This window comes from Stegostoma tigrinum, unplaced genomic scaffold, assembly GCF_030684315.1.
Source record: "Stegostoma tigrinum isolate sSteTig4 unplaced genomic scaffold, sSteTig4.hap1 scaffold_207, whole genome shotgun sequence".
Taxonomy (NCBI): Eukaryota; Metazoa; Chordata; class Chondrichthyes; order Orectolobiformes; family Stegostomatidae; genus Stegostoma; species Stegostoma tigrinum.
Genome location: NW_026728145.1, coordinates 102,813 through 120,329, shown reverse-complemented (window position 1 = coordinate 120,329; position 17,517 = coordinate 102,813). Strand labels below are relative to the sequence as shown.

Below are 17,517 nucleotides of genomic sequence, written 5' to 3'. Positions count from 1 at the left end.
AGGGCCCTGTGACACAGTCAGTCAGTTTTACTGAGACGAGCCGGTGATGGCCCAGTGACAGTCAGAGAATGTTATTGAGAGGAGCGGGTGAGATAAGGCTCTCACTGAAAAGCATGCATACGAGCAGAGACCTGAGTGGGAACACTGGTTTGTGTTCCCTCCAATTGAGCAGGCGGATGAATAAATTAAAAGCAAAGATCAGTGTTCTGTTCAGTTAAGGTATGCCTGGAATTAAGCTCTGACCCATGATTGGTGCATCCTACACTACATGTCAAATGCTGAGTGCTCCTGCTGGTCTGCATGACCATGTGTACAGCAGGTGCCTCTTATTGGAGCAACTGGAGCCCAGGGTCTTGAGCAACAAGTGGGAGCATTTCAAAGCATTGGTGAGTCTGACAGGTTTGTTGATAAAAACCGAAAGAACTGCATATGCTGTAAATGACGAACAAAAACAACGTTGCTGGAAAAGCTCAGCAGGCGTGGCAGCATATGTTGGAGGAGAAAACAGAGTTTAGGTTTCCGGTCCGGTGACCCTTCCCCAGAACTGATGGTGGCTGGGAAAACATCGGTTTCTATGCAGAAAATAGGGAGGAGGGTAGTGTAGGGAGTAAACAATAGGATAGAGCCCAAAGAGAGAGAAAGACAGGTGGACAGATAAAGGAGTTGCAAACAATCAGGCTGGGAGGGTGAACAGTTGTGAATGGGGACTGTTCGTCACTAACAACAGGGAATGTGTCGTGGCAGGCTGCGTGGTAACAAAGCCTGGTGTGTGGGGTAGCGGGGGCTGGGATATGGGAGAGTTTAGGCCCTAAAATTACAGACCTCAATATTGAGTCTGGAGGGCTGTCATGTCCTCAAGTGGAAAATGAGGTGCTGTTCTTTCTGCTTGCGCTGGGCTTCAGTGGAACACTGTAGCAAGCCGGAGACAGAGGTGTTGGCCAGGTTTGTTGACAGTATATGTTTCAGGGTGTTGTTTTGTGATTGAATGCAAGTTTTATGAGGAGAAACTGATAGGCTAAGTGCGTTTTCCATGCAGCAGAGGAGGCTGATCGACGTATACAAAATTATGAGAGGCATAGATTGATTGTGAGAACCAGTAAATGAGTTTAAGTCAGAGGGCATAGATTTCAGGTGAACTGTCAGCTATTTAGAGGGGATCTGAGGCAAGTGTTTTCACCAAAAGTGATACAAACATGTAATATGCTGCCTGGCAAGGTGGAGAAGGCAGGTACGCTTGCAATATTAAAGAAGCAACAGATGAGCATTTAAAGGGCCAGCGTATGGTCGGTAATGACTCAGTGCAGGTAAATGGGATTAGTAGTTTGATGTTTGTTAGTTGGCATTGATGTTGATTAAGTGAGCGTGTTTCTGTACTGCATGACTTTATGAAGCAGGAAAGGAGATATCAGAGGTCCTGGCAAAGATTTTCAAGTCATTTCTGGCCACAGCTAAGGTGCCAGAGGACCGCTAATACTCTCAGCAGAGAGATCTCGGTGTCCATGTACACAGATCCTTGAAAGTTGCCACTCAGGTTGACAGGGCTGTTCAGAAGGCATACAGTGTTTTAGCTTTTATTAGTAGAGGAATCGAGTTCCGGAACCAAGAGGTTATGGTGAAGCTGTACAAAACTCTGGTGCGGCCGCACTTGGAGTACTGTATACAGTTTTGGTCACCGCATTATAAGAAGGATGTGGAAGCTTTGGAAAGGGTGCAGAGGAGATTTACTGGGATGTTGCCTGGTATGGAGGGAAGGTCTTATGAGGAAAGGCTGAGGGAATTGAGGCTGCTTTCATTCGAGAGAAGAAGGTTGAGAGGTGACTTAATTGAAACATATAGGATAATCAGAGGGTTAGATAGGGTGGACAGGGAGAGCCTTTTTCCTAGGATGGTGACGGCGAGCACGAGCGGGCATAGCTTTAAATTGAGGGGTGAAAGATATAGGACAGTTATCAGAGGTAGTTTCTTCACTCAGAGAGTAGTAAGGGTATGGAACGCATTGCCTGCAGCGGTAGTACATTCGCCAACTTCAAGTACATTCAAGTCGTCATTGGGCAAGCTTATGGACATACATGGAATAGAGTAGGTTAGATGGGCTTCAGATTGGTACGACAGGTCGGCACAACATCGAGGGCCGAAGGGCCTGTTCTGTGCGGTAATGTTCGATGTTCTATAGATGTGTTGTCTTTGGGCTTTGTATTTTGACAAAAGGTTAAGTCATAACATGAGAGCCCACGGTGTTGGAGGTAGCATGTTAGCATGGATACAGATTGGTTCATAGGCAAGAAACAGCAATTGGAGATAAAGGGTTCTTTTTCAGTTTGGTGACCCATGACCAGTGGGGTTCTACAGGAATCGGCGGTGGGACTACAACTGTTTACAACATATATTAGTCATTTGAAGGAAGGAGGGTGGATCCTGACAAGTAGTTCAGAGGGGATAGATTTTGAGATGAATTCTAAGTTAAAATGTTTGAGTCAGCGAGTGAGTGATTAAGTCTGGAAGGGTGAGGAACCAAATGGCATGTAAGACAGAAGTGAGTTTGATATGGTTAAATAGAATGTATTTCATTAATGTGGGCAGTGTATAGAATAAGACGGATGAGCTGAGTGTACAGACAGGCATGTGGGAGTATTATATCATAGCTAAAACTGAGGCGTGGTTGAAAGATGGGCATGATTGGCAGCTCATCACTTGTCGTTTTTGGGTATTCAGACCAGATAGAGAGCAGGACAGACAGAAGAGTGGGCCATGTAAAGAAGGTGGGTCACAATATTGAACAAGGAATCAATGAAGAAGGATTATAACTTGGAAGGATCACAAAGCAAAGTTATATGGAAGGAGGCAACAAACATAAAAAGGGCAAGCTTACTGTTGTGTGCTCCTGAACAGTCTGAGAGATACAGGATTGAAATATAATTAAATTTCAGACAAGGGTAAGAATAATAAGGCCATAATAGGGGACTTTAACTACCCAACCACTCACTGGAATAGTTTAAGTTTGCAAGGTAGGAAGGGAGCAAAATACTTGAGTTGCATTGCATTCGGGGGCGGGGGAGGGGGGAGGGGGGGGGGGAGCGGGGTGTGCACAGTTCTGGACCTAATATTTGGTAGTGAATCCAGGCAGGTCGAAGGCATATCAGTAGGAGGTTTGTCCAAAGCCAAACTCTGTCGTCACGCGGGTGCCAGCAGTCACTTCCCCGAGAGCAGACCCTGCGATGTTGACAATTGCTGGCCAAGATAGAGGCGAGAGAAGCAGTTGCAACAGCTGGCAAATATCCACTCTGACTTTCATGTCAGTAATTGTCACTGTCCAATTCCTCACTTCAAGGTGAGGTGAGATACTCATGAGACCTAAATACTCGCACAAAGGCCTTTTGCTGCACACTAGTGAAACTCATCTCTCACCATTGAAACCTTTGATGGAAAACTGGATTTTTTTTCTCAAAGCCAAGTATTTCTTTCTAATCTTGTCATAGTTTTTCCAACTGATCCAGCACTGCCCACATCATCCAGAAAGGCTGGGAATATTTAGCCCACTGTTAGCTTCACTGATATTTTTACAGTAAATCCAGGCCATCATGGACTACCAGAACACATGACCAAAAAGTCCCAGCTATCTCTCTGTTTGTGATGTTTATTAAGGGCTAAACAGGGAAACTGTCTTTGAAGGACTGGACAAAAAAATGTTGGATTCAACAAGTTAACAACATTACTGTTTTGCCTTCATGTAATATACTTGCAGTGCAATCAAATATTTCAGACAGAATCAATTAAAGATCTACTAATGCAACCTGAACAGGCCTATCCAGTTGTTGATTCAATCAGATTTGGGACCTTTGGCCTTTGAAAAACCAAACAATGACCATTATAGAATGGGTTGGTAATTCTTTATTATCTACAAGATTTCGGGACAACAAATTGTCATAGTGGCATAAACTCTATAAATGGAAAGTAGAGTTTTCATTTCTGTCGAGTTTAACAAGGTTTAAGATTGATAGCTTAATCTGTATTAGGCTGACTCTTGAATAACATTACCAAAGAAAGTTTCAACATATTTGCCCCCAAAAAAGTCAGATATTTTGTATATATAAATCCAGGAAATAGTGGAGATGTACAGCAGATTAATCAGCAAGAAAAAATATGTTGATCCTTCATTTTTTTATTCATTTGTGGGATGTGGGCGTCACTGGCTGGCCAGCATTTCTTGCCTATCCCTAGTTTCCCTTGAGAAGGGGGTGGTGAGCTATCTTCTTAAACCGTTGCATTCCTCCTGCTATGGGTTGACCCACAATGCTACTTGGGAGGGAATCCCAGGTTTTTGGCCCAGCAACAGTGAAGGAACAGCCCTTTCATTAAGTTATCATCTCTTGCGTTTTCAGCATATAGAATACTGCCAAAAACAGACACAATTTGCCACAGCTTTCCACTTTGCACTCATCAGGACAAATGCAAGAATGCTAAGTTTCAAAGGATCATAATTTATAGCACAGAAGAAAAGGGCTGATCGATTGACAAGTTGACTCTAACTAGTTAAGTGTTACCGCGCTATTGGGTAATTTTAAAAAAGTGCAGAAATTGGACAAATCACTTGGTTCAGGAGAAAGCACCTGTGAATGTAACTAGGTCGCATCTAGCTCGAACGAATAAGATACATTACAAGATTAACCAATTAAATTGTTTTTTAGTGCAGCTACTGACACACACTTCGGATTCTTTGGTAAGCAATGCCCCAATCACAGAATCACATCTAATGCCATGTGAAACAAAACGTCTGCTAACAAGTAGCTGATCAAATTAAACATGTTCTTTCAGCCATTCACAATAGGCTTGTGCTCACGCTCAATCAGCCTACGCTTGCAAGACCCAAAGGCGGCCAGAGTCAGGACAGCAATCCGAACATTGATAGCCATGTAAAACTCTATGCCGTCAGGTTACGCTCAGAGAAGAAAATAAAACAGAATGTGTGGAAAAGTGGTCACACAAGAATGGAAGCAAGAAAATCCCTACAACACTCTGAAAGGCACAGGCAGGAACCACCATGGGTGGCACTATAAAATCAAGTCAACACAAAGAGGAGACATGAGAGTCATTTGGCAGAAAATATAAAAAACAACAAGCTTTCTCCAAATATCTATCAAGAAGGGCAAACAAGACACCACCACAATTAGGAGTAAGGTGAAAAAGTGGCAGCATTATTACTTTCAGACTTCTGCATACATGCAACAAACCAAAAGAATTTGAAATAACAAGGCAGAGGTTTTGGCGAAATGGCATCAGACCCAGTTCTAGATATTGGTAGTCCTCACACTGACCGGATGAAAAGACAATATAGACATTTTCTAATCAACCTGTTACACACCTCTGGAGCAGGTGAAACTTAAACTTGTTGGTCTAAAGACAGGGACACTATCACTGCACCACAAGGGTCCTGTGAAGACACAATGTAACAAACACACACAAGTAATACCTAGGTGCGACATAATTTGTCGCAAAATGTTAAGAAACAATTAGAAAGATCAGGGAACACTGGCCTCTATTACAAGGGGAACTGAAAAAAGGTGGGAATTCTAGCTGCCCCAATATACAGCAGGGTATAGTTTTGACCTCCTTCCTTCAGGATATGTTTATATTGGAAGCAGTTCAGAAGAACATTCTTTATGTTGATTCTTAGGGTGAGGACTTGACTACGTGGAAAGCCTGAGCAAGTTAGGCCTTAACTCATTGGTGATTAGAAGAATAAGAACTGGTCTTTTTGAAACCCAAGATTCTGAGAGGTCTTAACGGGGTAGATGCCGAAAGGATTCCAGGAAGAGGCATACTGTTTAAAATTAAGGGGTCTCCTATGTAAAATAGGATGAAAAGAAAATGTTCTCAGTCATCAGTTTGGAATTCTCTGGCCCAGCTCGCAGTGGAGGCCAGGTTCCTGACTAATTCCAGGTTGCCTAACAGATTTTAGAGTTCTGGAGTTGAGGGCTACGGAAGGCAGGCAGGAAAGTGGAGTTAAGGCCCAATCAGATCAGCCATAACACTGAAAAATTCAGCAGGGTCAAGGGATAAATGGCTTACTCCTATTTCTAAGATCGATTTGGGCTTTGACTGAAGTGCCATTAAAAATCACCGATTCAATATTTGCAGTGGTGACTAGAGAAAATGTTTAAGTAAAAATGTGACTTTATATTTAAGATATTGAAGTTGCACATGGATTTGCAAGGCTATATCATGGTTCTTAAATCTTGAGAGGAAGCAATTCACTTTGTCACTTTCGTTCCCTGCAAGCATTATCCACAATTCGCCCCACTCCATTTTCCCTTCTCTACAACTCTACACTTTTTTCAGCTTTGTGTAAATAAATTCCTTAATGGAACTTGCTACAGACTGTGCTTCTAATAGTCTAACCCTGCCACCTACAAAGACTTTCGAGTCGGTGTATGAGAACTGTTGAGTATGTGTGTCTTTATTTCTGTGCAGCCATTTAAATTATAACATTTATTCTACCTTGTTTCTGTTTCAGTTCTCACGACACATGCTGAATTTCGTCTGCCACACTAGATTTTGCATCTGGTATAAAGTATTTCGTTCCTCATTCCATCTTACAGGAAAGATGTGAATTAATGGATGGATCCCAAAGCAAGAAATCAAGGTTGATTCTTACAATGAGTTTCAGAGACAGTAGGAACTGCAGATGCTGGAGAATCTGAGATGACAAGGTGTACAGCTGGATGAACACAGCAGGCCAAGCAGCATCAGAGGAGCAGAAAAGCTCATGTTTCAGGCCGAAACCAATCAGAAGAATGGTCTAGGCCCAAAACATCAGCCCTCCTGCTCCTCTGATGCTGCTTGGTCTGCTGTGTTCATCACCTCTACACCTTGTTATCTCTCTTTTTTCTAAGAAGTGCTGATTTGTCGGAGCAATTTCTGGTTGTGAGGCTTTAATGTCTCTGAAAAAGATTCATGAGGGACCCTGAATGGAAAATAAATATCAGAGATTTATTGGGTTGGGCAAATTCCCTCAAGAATAATGCCAACTGCACGGACACGATTCCCATTCCAACTGAGGTAGATCTGGAATCTGCCTCCTCAGTCTGTCCCTAAAAGTGAAAGGGAATAGCAAACCACTGCTGGTTAAAAATAAGATTGTCAAGAAAATTGCTCAGGATCAAGCATCTGCAGATAATGATCTTCAAACTTGCCTTAAAGCAATCCACACATCAATGACTGGAAGAACGAAATGAAAGAAAACAGATAGAGGAGGCTCTTGGTTCCAGAATCAAACAGAAACTGATGAAAGGCTTGGAAGGAATGGCTAGCTAAAGCAACGGTCTGCTACTATCAAAAACACTGCACTTTTAAGAAGCTACTAAGCCAGAATTAGGTTATTTTTAAACACACAATTAGTCTTCAACCCTTATTTCCCAAATATTGAGTGGGCAGTGCCGTGGATAAGTGGTTAGTTGTGCTGCCTCACAGCGCCAGGGACCTGGGTTCGATTCCCCACTTCGGCAGCCGTCTGTGTGGAGTTTGCACGTTCTCCCCATGTCTGCGTGGGTTTCCTCTGAGTGCTGCGGTTTCGTCCCACAGTCCTAAGGCACGCAGGTAAGGTGGATTAGCTGTGGGATGTGCAGGATGACAGGCATAATGTAGGGGGATAAATCTGGATAGGCTGCTCTTTGGAGGTTCGGCGTGGACTCGATGGAGCAAATGGTCTGCTTCCACACTAAGGATTCTATGACTGCTGCATGAACTGAGCTCTACCTTGAACGTAATATTCAGTCATACGTTTGATCTACTGCTTTGCTCTGTGCCATGGTTCGCACACTGTGAAAACTGTATGAAATGCAATGCAAATGCAACACAAATGCTTTTCACAGTGTGTTAAACTCCAGAGACATTAAATTCAAATAAACAAAATCTCTCTCTCGCTCAACAGGCATCTACATGAAGGAAACAACCCCTGCACAAGAACTCAGGCTTTAATCAGCTAATAACATTGATATGTAACACCTTACTCCTCCCCCATGTTTATGCATCAATTTGTTAATTCCATAAAAACAACATGCTTGGTTCTTGCAGACAGATACAACCCCACTTCACAGTCATTCTGCCTTTGGATACAAATTTCACTCAAAAATTAATTCAGCATCTTTTTCGCTTATCCTGAAACTGCAATAAAAGCCAAAAACATCCTCTTTGACAATTCCCCTTTTTAACATGATAACAAGACCTTATTCTACTAATTCAAAAATTGTTGCCATAGAGAGGCCAAGGGCAGGAGGTCAGGAAATGAAATGTCAGTTCAATCAATCCAGGTACCTGACAGCAAATGGATGCTCGTATAAGCATCATCCACTCTCTGGTCCAACTTTACAATGCTGTGAATAAGGCACTCTTGTTAATCCATACTATATGGATTTCTTTCACTAAATTAGCAGTGGAAATTAGGCCACAGTAAAAGGTCAGCAAAACTAATTACAAACTCTCAGGCATATGAATAATTCATGCAGTCGATGGTCAAATGCTACTAAGTTCCAGAAAATTGAGAAAACTCCCATAAATTGTGGCCCCAATTGTTTGGCTGGAAACCATGGCCAGAACAGGTTTCTTGCATTTCTCCACAGTAAATACTACTTCAAAACAATTAGAACAATAATAAATGGAACACACATGTATTCGATCAATGTATTTAAAACTGGTGAATAACTATCCTCCTCAATTAAAAGCTGGATAGGTTTATGGGGTTTAAAGCAGAGTCTATTTAAGAATGACCACTGTATTTACTTTCAGCTGTTCGAATATATAAGAGAATCATTACATGTTTAATTTCTCAATTTAAACAAAGACATGGCACTCCACAGCAGGATATGCTCTCTGTAAATTGTGACAGGCATCTCTGGTAATTAACTAAAACACAAATCAACTATTCCACTGACTTTTCCCAACATTTGAACACACTTTGTAGTTCTCTATAAACTTAACATAAATGTACTTTGACTTTTACTGCTGTTGTATGTTCATAAAATTCCATTATGCGTGGCACTAACACAGTTTTCAACCTACTTAGAAACGGATCAACAACACATTGAAGTATGTAAGAGAATGTGTGCTGTGGTATTAACCACTGCATCAACAGAAATTAAACGCAAAGTGAATAACATGGAATGAAGAACTAAATATTAGGCCATTAGATAAAATCATGTTTTTCTTACTATACCTGTTCAATTTTTCTTAGCAACTCCTGCAAGCTGAAGTTCAGGCCATTCATCATTATGTCTAACCTTGACACAGCCGACATCTTTCTGCAATAGGTTGTCCCATTACTGCTGTTGTGCTGCAGTTTTACATCTTCAAGAAGATTACCTCCTGTTTTAACCTGTCCTCATGTTTCTCTTACACACTAAATCCATCAGATTGTGGTTTACATATTAGCAGTTTCACACATCCATCAATTCAAAAGAACTCGTCCAAAGATACCCAGATCCAGGGTGCTCAGTAGTCTTTTGCGGCTTTCAGCCATCTTCCATTGTGCTTTCTTCGTCCCAGGCAGTTCTCACCCTAAGGTTCAGTCAAAGACTTTGCTAGTTCTCGCTTCTTCCAACAGCCCAGCTGTTTTTCCTTTAACGTGCCCAATTTTGGGGTCCGTCTGAATCAAACAGTTGGTCTAAACCGCTGGCAATTTGGAAGTCAAAAATAACTGACCGATCGTCACATAAGAAATTTTTAAAAAGGACTTTCTGCGCAAAGGTAAGAAAACCAATCCTCGAAGGGAGTCTATTGTAAACATATAACCAAACAGTGACATCAAATGGGACTTCAGTCCCCAGGGCAAGGAAGACCACAGCAAAATGCCAGACCACTCCCAATGATCTGTAAATTAATGTGTTCATGTAAAAGTCCCTCAGATTTATTACCATCTTTGCTACAGGCTGAGAGTTCAGAGATCTGTGCCCATCAGTTCCAATGTGCTTCTCTACCTCATACTACAGATCACTGCACTGCCTAGTTTAATACGAGGCCCTCAAGCTCTTATTCAACTGCTGCACTGAATGCCTGCCGTAATCTTCTATTCCTAGCTGCTGTTTATTATGTTAATCAGCATCCTGCAGCCTCCTTGTTCTCTGAAGCCAGGTACACTCCTGTTTCCTGAGGCCTCATTTTTGGCAAGACTTCAGTCCTGGAGATATGAGCAAAGAGCCAGAACCTGATTTAATAAACAGTAAACATACACCCAAAAAGCATATTGCAACATACTCCTGCTGCTGGCTTTCAGTGTAAAACTCTCTCTACTGAAACAAAAAGCAGATCTAAGTTTTCAGGTACTCAGAGATGTGTTACATGTTTTACTCAACGTAACATTGACATTTATTGCAGTACTGAGCTGAAAAGCTTTTTTGTTATTTCTGACTAGCCTTCTCGGTTATCTACATTCTACTCAGCTTCTTTTGTTAAGAGATATAAAAGGTAAAGTCACCATAGACTCAAAGGAGCATGGGGCAAGAGATTACTGGTGGTGAGCTTAACCTGAAGGTCACCATGCCTCTGAGCTACGGGTGACGTTGAAACATTGGGAAATTCATGGTAACCTCAGCCAGTGTCGGAAGTGAACCCACGTTTTTGGCATCGCTCATAAACCAGCTGCCCAAACAACTGAATCAAATCCCAGTACCTTTATCTATACTGGTACATTTAGTGGCACTCGGGGCTTGAGGCTGCATTTGCATAGATTGCAGTTAAGGATACATTTCAAGCTACAGAGGTAAGATTCAGTCAAAATTAGAGAATCCCACGTTGTGCAATGGATCTCAGATAGCTAAGAGAACTGAGTGAGCTTTAACCTGCTGTAGCAGTAAAGGTCAAGTTAAGACCAACAAAAGAGGATTTTGTTTCTTTCGAAGCTCCAAATTTACTGAAGTTGTTAGAGTAGGAGCCCTTTAAGTATTAAAGTTACCTGTAGATATAAATTCATACGTAGCTGAGAAAGAGGTGACACGGTGGCTCAGTGGTTAGCACTGCTGCCTCACAGTGCCAGGAACCTGGGTTCAATTCCACCCTCAGGCAACTGTCTGTGTAGAGTCTGCTTGTTCCGCCAGGTGCTTTGGTTTCCTTCCACTACCCAAAGATGTCCAGGACTGGCCATGCTAAATTACCTCATAGTGTCCAGGCTAGTTGAGTTAGCCATGGGAAATGCAGGGTTTCCTGGATCGGGTGGATCGAGGTGGGATGGTCTTCAGAGGGTCAGTGTAAACTCAATGGAATGAATAGCCTGCTTCCACACTGTAGGGATTCTATTCTATTCAAATGACAGTGAACTAAAATGTTTAATCATTCTTGTAACTGTACAGTCAATAAAATGCACTAGAGGCAACTACACCTGGGCTGTGTGGAGAGAGACAATGGGAACTGCGGATGCTGGAGAATCCGAGATAACAAAGTGTGGAGCTGGATGAACACAGCAGGCCAAACAGCAACCTCCGAACTTGTCTGATGAATGGTCTCGGCCCGAAACGTCAGCTTTTGTGCTCCTAAGATGCTGCTTGGCCTGTTGTGTTCATCTAGCTCCACACTTTGTCAACTCTACACATAGACTGTGTAGTTTATTTTGCAATTACTGGGGCTTCACTCCCCTACGCTTACAGTTCCTGTTTTGACAAAAATATTCCTGTAAGAATCAGTGTTAAAAATTTTAAAATTAATTGGAATTTGTCATTCGTTCCCTTCGCAGGATTTATAATTGGCGTCTCCCTGACATTTTAGATTTGGCAAAGCTGTTATTATTTAACAACCAACAAATACAAAACATTTGATTAATCCTGGAAAAATAACACAAATGAAGCAATGCTCCACTGCTTGGGCCTACATTACAAAGGCTTACAATACAACTGGCACGGAATGTCCCTCTGGGAACAGCACATTTGCACAACTACGACAGTGGCTTTGCAAAGAACAAACCAAAAATATACCAATTGATAAATATTTATGTTAAAATCTACTACAGATTAGAGAGCATTAGTCAACGATAGAACATTGCAAAGTTTCTCATAAGAACATCTTCACCCAGAGTGCCAGATATGAACCATAATTTTGAGTAGGTTACTGCATTGACATTTGAAAACACACAATAATGCAAATAAAATCAATATCTCGCTTACTTAATGAAATAGTTCCACAACTGCAGATTGAGTAAAAAGGTTTGGAGAATCAGCAAATTGATTATCTTTGCCATCTGACACAATGTTCATCAAATCCAACCTGTTTTGATGAGATACTTTTGACTGTACAATCATCCCTCCGTACGAAAGCCTCTTCCTTTCCATCCATTGAATTCAGTACTCTCTGACTTTGGAGTGAACTGCACATTAACTGCCCTGGGCAATCTAAAAACATTTCCGAGTTGAAAACTTATGGCCAACTCCCAATGTAAATAGATTTCTAAATATACAGTTATTAGCTGAGAAAATGGAAGCAGGTTCACTTACATGCCAATGTACAGGCCTAAACATGCACTTTAGTTTTGAAAAACTGAATGGTGGCTGGGAAAACGTCAGTTTGTATAGGTAGAAAATGGGGAGGTGGGTGGGGTCAGGAGCAATCAACAGGGTAGAGCCCAAAGAGAAAGACAGTTGGACAGATTTAGGAGTTGCTACTGATCAGGCTGGGAGGGTGAATAGTTGTTAATGGGGACTGTTAGTCATTAACAATAGCGGGTGTGTCGGGGGAGGCTACATGGTAACAAGGCCTGGTGTGTGGGGTGGGGGTGGCTGGGACATGGGAGAGTCCAAAAATTATTGGACTCAATATTGAGTCCGGAGGGCTGGAGGGTCCCCAAGCAGAAAATGAGGCGTTGTTCCTCCAGCTTGCACTGGGCTTCACTAGAACACTGCAGCAAGCCGGAGACAGAGATGTTGGCCAGGGAGCAAGGTGGTGCATTGAAGTGGCAGACATATTTTTCAAAAATCTGATCTCAGATTTAGTCACACCCTTCCCTCCACCAGTTTGTCACTGTTAGAAAATTTGGCCAGTTCACATTAAACCCCTGAGTCCATGTTGGTGGTGGTAACTACAAATAGGCAAGATCCTAACATGATCCTAGGACACCCCAGCAAGTACTCTTACCGGTCTCAATCTTGATACCACTTCTCAAATGAAAACTCATCGCTTCAGCCAGTTTCAATCCATTCCTGTGTTTTGTTTTCATTCCACCACAATGAGCTTCAATAGCTCTGTTACATGGAATTTTGCTGAAGTTTCTTTTTTAAAGTCTAGATATATGTCAAATCAGGTAATGATCTAAATGAATTGCGAAGCAGACTCATAGATCCAAATGACCTTATCCTATTTCTGCATCTTGGAATTCCCACAGTCTACCTGGAACATGATTTCCTCTAAAAGTTCAAAGTGGTTAGTCAGCCAGACTGCCCCCTTCCAAACCTACATGTTGGCCAATGTTAATTAGATTAGCTGTTCGACCCTGAAATTCACTCCTCACAATCATTTCCAGTATTTTACTCCGATCTTGGTTAAGTGTAACAAACTTTAAGTTTTAGAATCCTTACAATGTGGAGACAGGCCCTTCGGTCCAAAAAGTTCAGTTGGATCCTTGGAACATCCCACCCAGACCCATCCCCCTAAAACACACCTAATCTACACATTCCTGAACACGATGGGCAATTTAGCATGGCCAGTCCACCTAACCCGCACATCTTTGGACAGTTGGGAGTAAACCGAGCACCCGGAGAAAACTCACACAGACACAGGGAGAATGTGCAAACTCCACACAGACCGTCACCCAAGTCTGGAATCAAACCCGGGTCCCTGGTGCCAAGAGGCAGCAGTGCTAACCACTGCACCACCATGCCGCCCTTAAAGACATGTCCTTTGAGTCAGAAACGAACCAGCAACCAGAAGATCTTTTTGGATCTTTATTTGAAAGTTAACCTGTTTCCAATCTGTATTACAAGATATTCCCAGAATATAATTTCCTCCTAACAATTACCAGCACCTCACAAATAAAATCCCTTGGCTCCCTCAACACCTGAAATACACGCTATTAAAGCCACTTGCAAAACTCAAGACTGCATTCTCAACAAAGCAAAATGGAAAGTATTTTATTGAAAGAACGAACTACCTTCTGAATCTCCTTCCCTTGCTCTCCACTTTTCATCTCTGAACTGATAGATTGCCACAGCACATACCAGTAGAAATCAGGAGCCATAGACAAGAGTGATCTTTATCATTACTATTCCGAGGTCCCACAGACAAACTACTCTTACGTTGAGTTGATACAATGGAGCCCTGGAACTATTTTGTTACAAATCAATAAGGCACTTTCATCACAACAGGAGCAGATTCAATGCTGTCAGTTATTTCAATGCCCTCTCATTTTTGAATGGTTTTTTGTTACTTCATTATTATGTGTTACTGCTTTAGTGCATCAGCAGCCAGGTAACCAACAAATTCTCTGATGTATCACTGGCAATTATGGACTTTGGACCAGGTTCATTAATGCTTTGATTTTTCTCTCTCCTTCTACTTTCAGGAATCCCAGTGTTTCTTTGCCTTCCAACTGACCTACCAGTGTTCAAGGATATTGTTTTCCATACAGCAAGATATTATTTTCAGAATTATACCCCCAAAATATAATCTAGCAATTTAACACAAGAAATTCAACTGGCATACGCCAGCGAGAGTTATCACATTCGTAACCCTTATTACAATTGTTTGTAGATTCTCTACATCCTCTCAGCATTGTCTGGCCAATACTTTCCTCCATTTACTGTGTTAACAGCAAAGTCACAAAGTGAAATTATATTCTATTTGTGTCAAATTTCAGAAGTACAATGGATTCAATGGTAAAGAAATACTAACTCAAATACAGCAGCTATAGATAATCAGATTAACCTTCCAACCAAAGCAGAGCAACAACCAAACGACAGACTGCCAAACTATACACCCAAAACAACAGCAAATTCAAAATAAGAAAAGCCATGATTAAACTGCTCTCATGAGAATGCACTTGATAACTGCACTCGGATACAGGGAAAAATACCAAGCCTGGAGGAAAAGCGCAGCACACCCATAAGGTAAACTCAGGTTGCTGAAGGCATGCTTCACAAGAAATAAATTAAAGAAATTTTGGCTTTGCTGCTGGCAAACACAGCAAATGGCTGGTGAAAACAAATGAGACGTTTCTGAGAGAAGGCTCAACTTCAAAAACATGTGCTCTAAAGAATCAACATGACAAAACAAAATCAGAAAATCAGATGACACCAAAAACAGAACTTGCTGGCAAAGCTCAGCAGGTCTGGCAGCATCTGTGAACAAAAATCAGAGTTCACGTTTTGGGTCGGGTGACCCCTCCTCAGAACACAACCCTCTTGTTTGTCCGTTTCTATGCATAATGCAAAATGTAAAACAGTTGTCTAATTGCAAAGATTTTCATCATGTTTTAGTATTTCAGCCAGAACATACTGCTTATTAGATGATTAAATTGGTCTTTCATGACAAGCCTGCTCATAAAGTTGTGTCTAAACTGCAGTGGGTAATCACTTCGGCAATGCTGGATGTGTCAAAATGCTGCTTGGCCTTCGGTGTCCATCCAGCTCCACACTTTGTTGTCTCGGATTCTGCAGCATCTGCAGTTCCCATTATCACTGATACAATTTTGTGACTTACCCATTTTCAAACCAAATATTTCAGAAGATATTCTAGACAATAGAAGAAATCTGTTAAATTACTTTATGTTGAATCTTTCAGGGTAATACTAAGAGTATGTTTTTGCATGTTACAGTTTTCAAATCAGATGCACAGCAACAGGACGCCTCCAAGTATTTCTAAACAAGACAGATGTGATTTTTTGTGGTGGCACAGAAGCAGAGCAGTTGTTGCCAGTCTCCAAAATCCTATTACTTTAGCATATCAGAGTCTCTGGGGTAATCTCACAGCATACTCATGACAAGATCACTCTCAAAGCCACACACAAATCAAATCTAATTCTAGACGGATTCTTCTCTTTACTTCTATTTATTTTAAAGCAAACATTTGTACAGAAAAGAATTTTACAATCAGACTGTTTGAATCAACTGCTTTAGAAAAAGGCCGACAACAAGCACACAGCACGCAGTTCTGGGCAAATTATTGAGGGTCTGTCTACCAGTCCTAACTATTTCTTCATGAGGACCATAAATCTTTTTGAATCCTTATATTTCCTTGTCGACCTTGTCAGCATTTCATGATAAAGTACATATAAATGCTTAAAACAAGTCAAAATCCTGGAATTCCCTCCCTAATGTCATCGCGAGAGTAGCTATATCACATGGCATGCAGCGGGTTAAGAAAGCAACTCACCACCACTTTCTCAAGGGCAACTCAAGACAGGCAGTGATGTCCATATCGCAAAAGTGAATAAAAATTGTATATTGAAATAAAGATACACAATAGTAAGTCTCACCTCAGGTGAGGAAACTACTGGAAGCAATTCTGTGGGACAGAATCAATCCACACTTGGAAAGGCAGGGCAGTCATGGTTTTATTGAGGGGAGGCCATGTCTGAATAACTTGATTGCATTTTTTGAAGAAGTAACCAGGTGTGTACAAGAGGGGATTACATTTGACATAATCTACTTGGACTTCAGCAAGGCTTTTGTCAATGTCCCACATGGGAGACTAATAGTGAATAGCCCAAGGGATCTGAGGAAATTTGGCTACTCGGATCCAGAATTGGTCGAATGTCAAAGCACAGAGGTTGATGATTGCTTGGTGTTTTGGTGATTGGAATTCTGTGTTCAGCGCAGGGATCAATGTTGGACTTATTGCTGTTTGTGTTATTTATAAACGATTTAGATATCTACATAGCAAGGCGGATCAGTTAGTTTGCAGATGGTGCAAAAATTGGTGGAGTAGTCATTCATGAGGAGGTTAGCTTTAGATTACAGGAGAATATAGATAGGCTACTCAGCAGCAAATGTTATTCAATCTGGATACACGTGAGAGAATGCACTTCAGCAGGACAAATAAGGAATAGGAATATATGATGAAAGGTGGAAGCACTGAGGATCCCAGGGATTTTGATATACATGTACACCAGTCCCTTAAGGTATCAGGTCGGGTAGATAAAGTAATGAAGAAGGCATAAGGGACACTTACCTTTACTAACTAAGGCATTGAGTTTAAGAGTAGGGTGGTTATGCTGGAACTATGCAAAACATTGTTTAGGACACAGCTAGCGTAATGGGCACAGGTCTGGAATCCACAGTGAAGGGTTGGTGGGGATGTCACTGCACTGGAGAAGGTGCAGGGGAGATTTATCAGGATGCTGTCCAAGGTGAAGAGTTTTTGAAATGAAGGAAGAATGAACAGTCTAAAGTTGTTTTCCATACAACAGAACAGATGAAGGGAGAATATGATTGAAATGTATAAAATTATGAGAGGCATAAACAGAAAGAAACTTTTCGCTTTGGTACAGGGATCAATGACTGGTCACGTAGATTTAAGGTAAGGGGCAAGAGATTCATAAGGGATGAGAGG

At 41.6% G+C, this 17,517-nt stretch overlaps 1 protein-coding gene and 1 long non-coding RNA gene across 2 annotated transcripts in view; both read right to left on the bottom strand.

The window, feature by feature from the left end:
* Positions 1-9,278, bottom strand: part of LOC132207922 (uncharacterized) — a 48,075-nt gene extending 38,797 nt beyond the window's left edge. Inside the window, exon 1 of the long non-coding RNA XR_009444002.1 lies at positions 9,209-9,278. This is a non-coding gene — a long non-coding RNA (uncharacterized LOC132207922). The remainder of the gene's footprint in view (positions 1-9,208) is intronic.
* LOC132207920 (utrophin-like) overlaps positions 1-9,535 on the bottom strand; it is a 94,950-nt gene extending 85,415 nt beyond the window's left edge. Inside the window, exon 1 of the mRNA XM_059643739.1 lies at positions 9,273-9,535. Coding sequence (XP_059499722.1) covers positions 9,273-9,312 — 40 coding nt within the window. The 5' untranslated portion in view covers positions 9,313-9,535. The remainder of the gene's footprint in view (positions 1-9,272) is intronic.
* Positions 9,536-17,517: the final 7,982 nt, after the last annotated feature.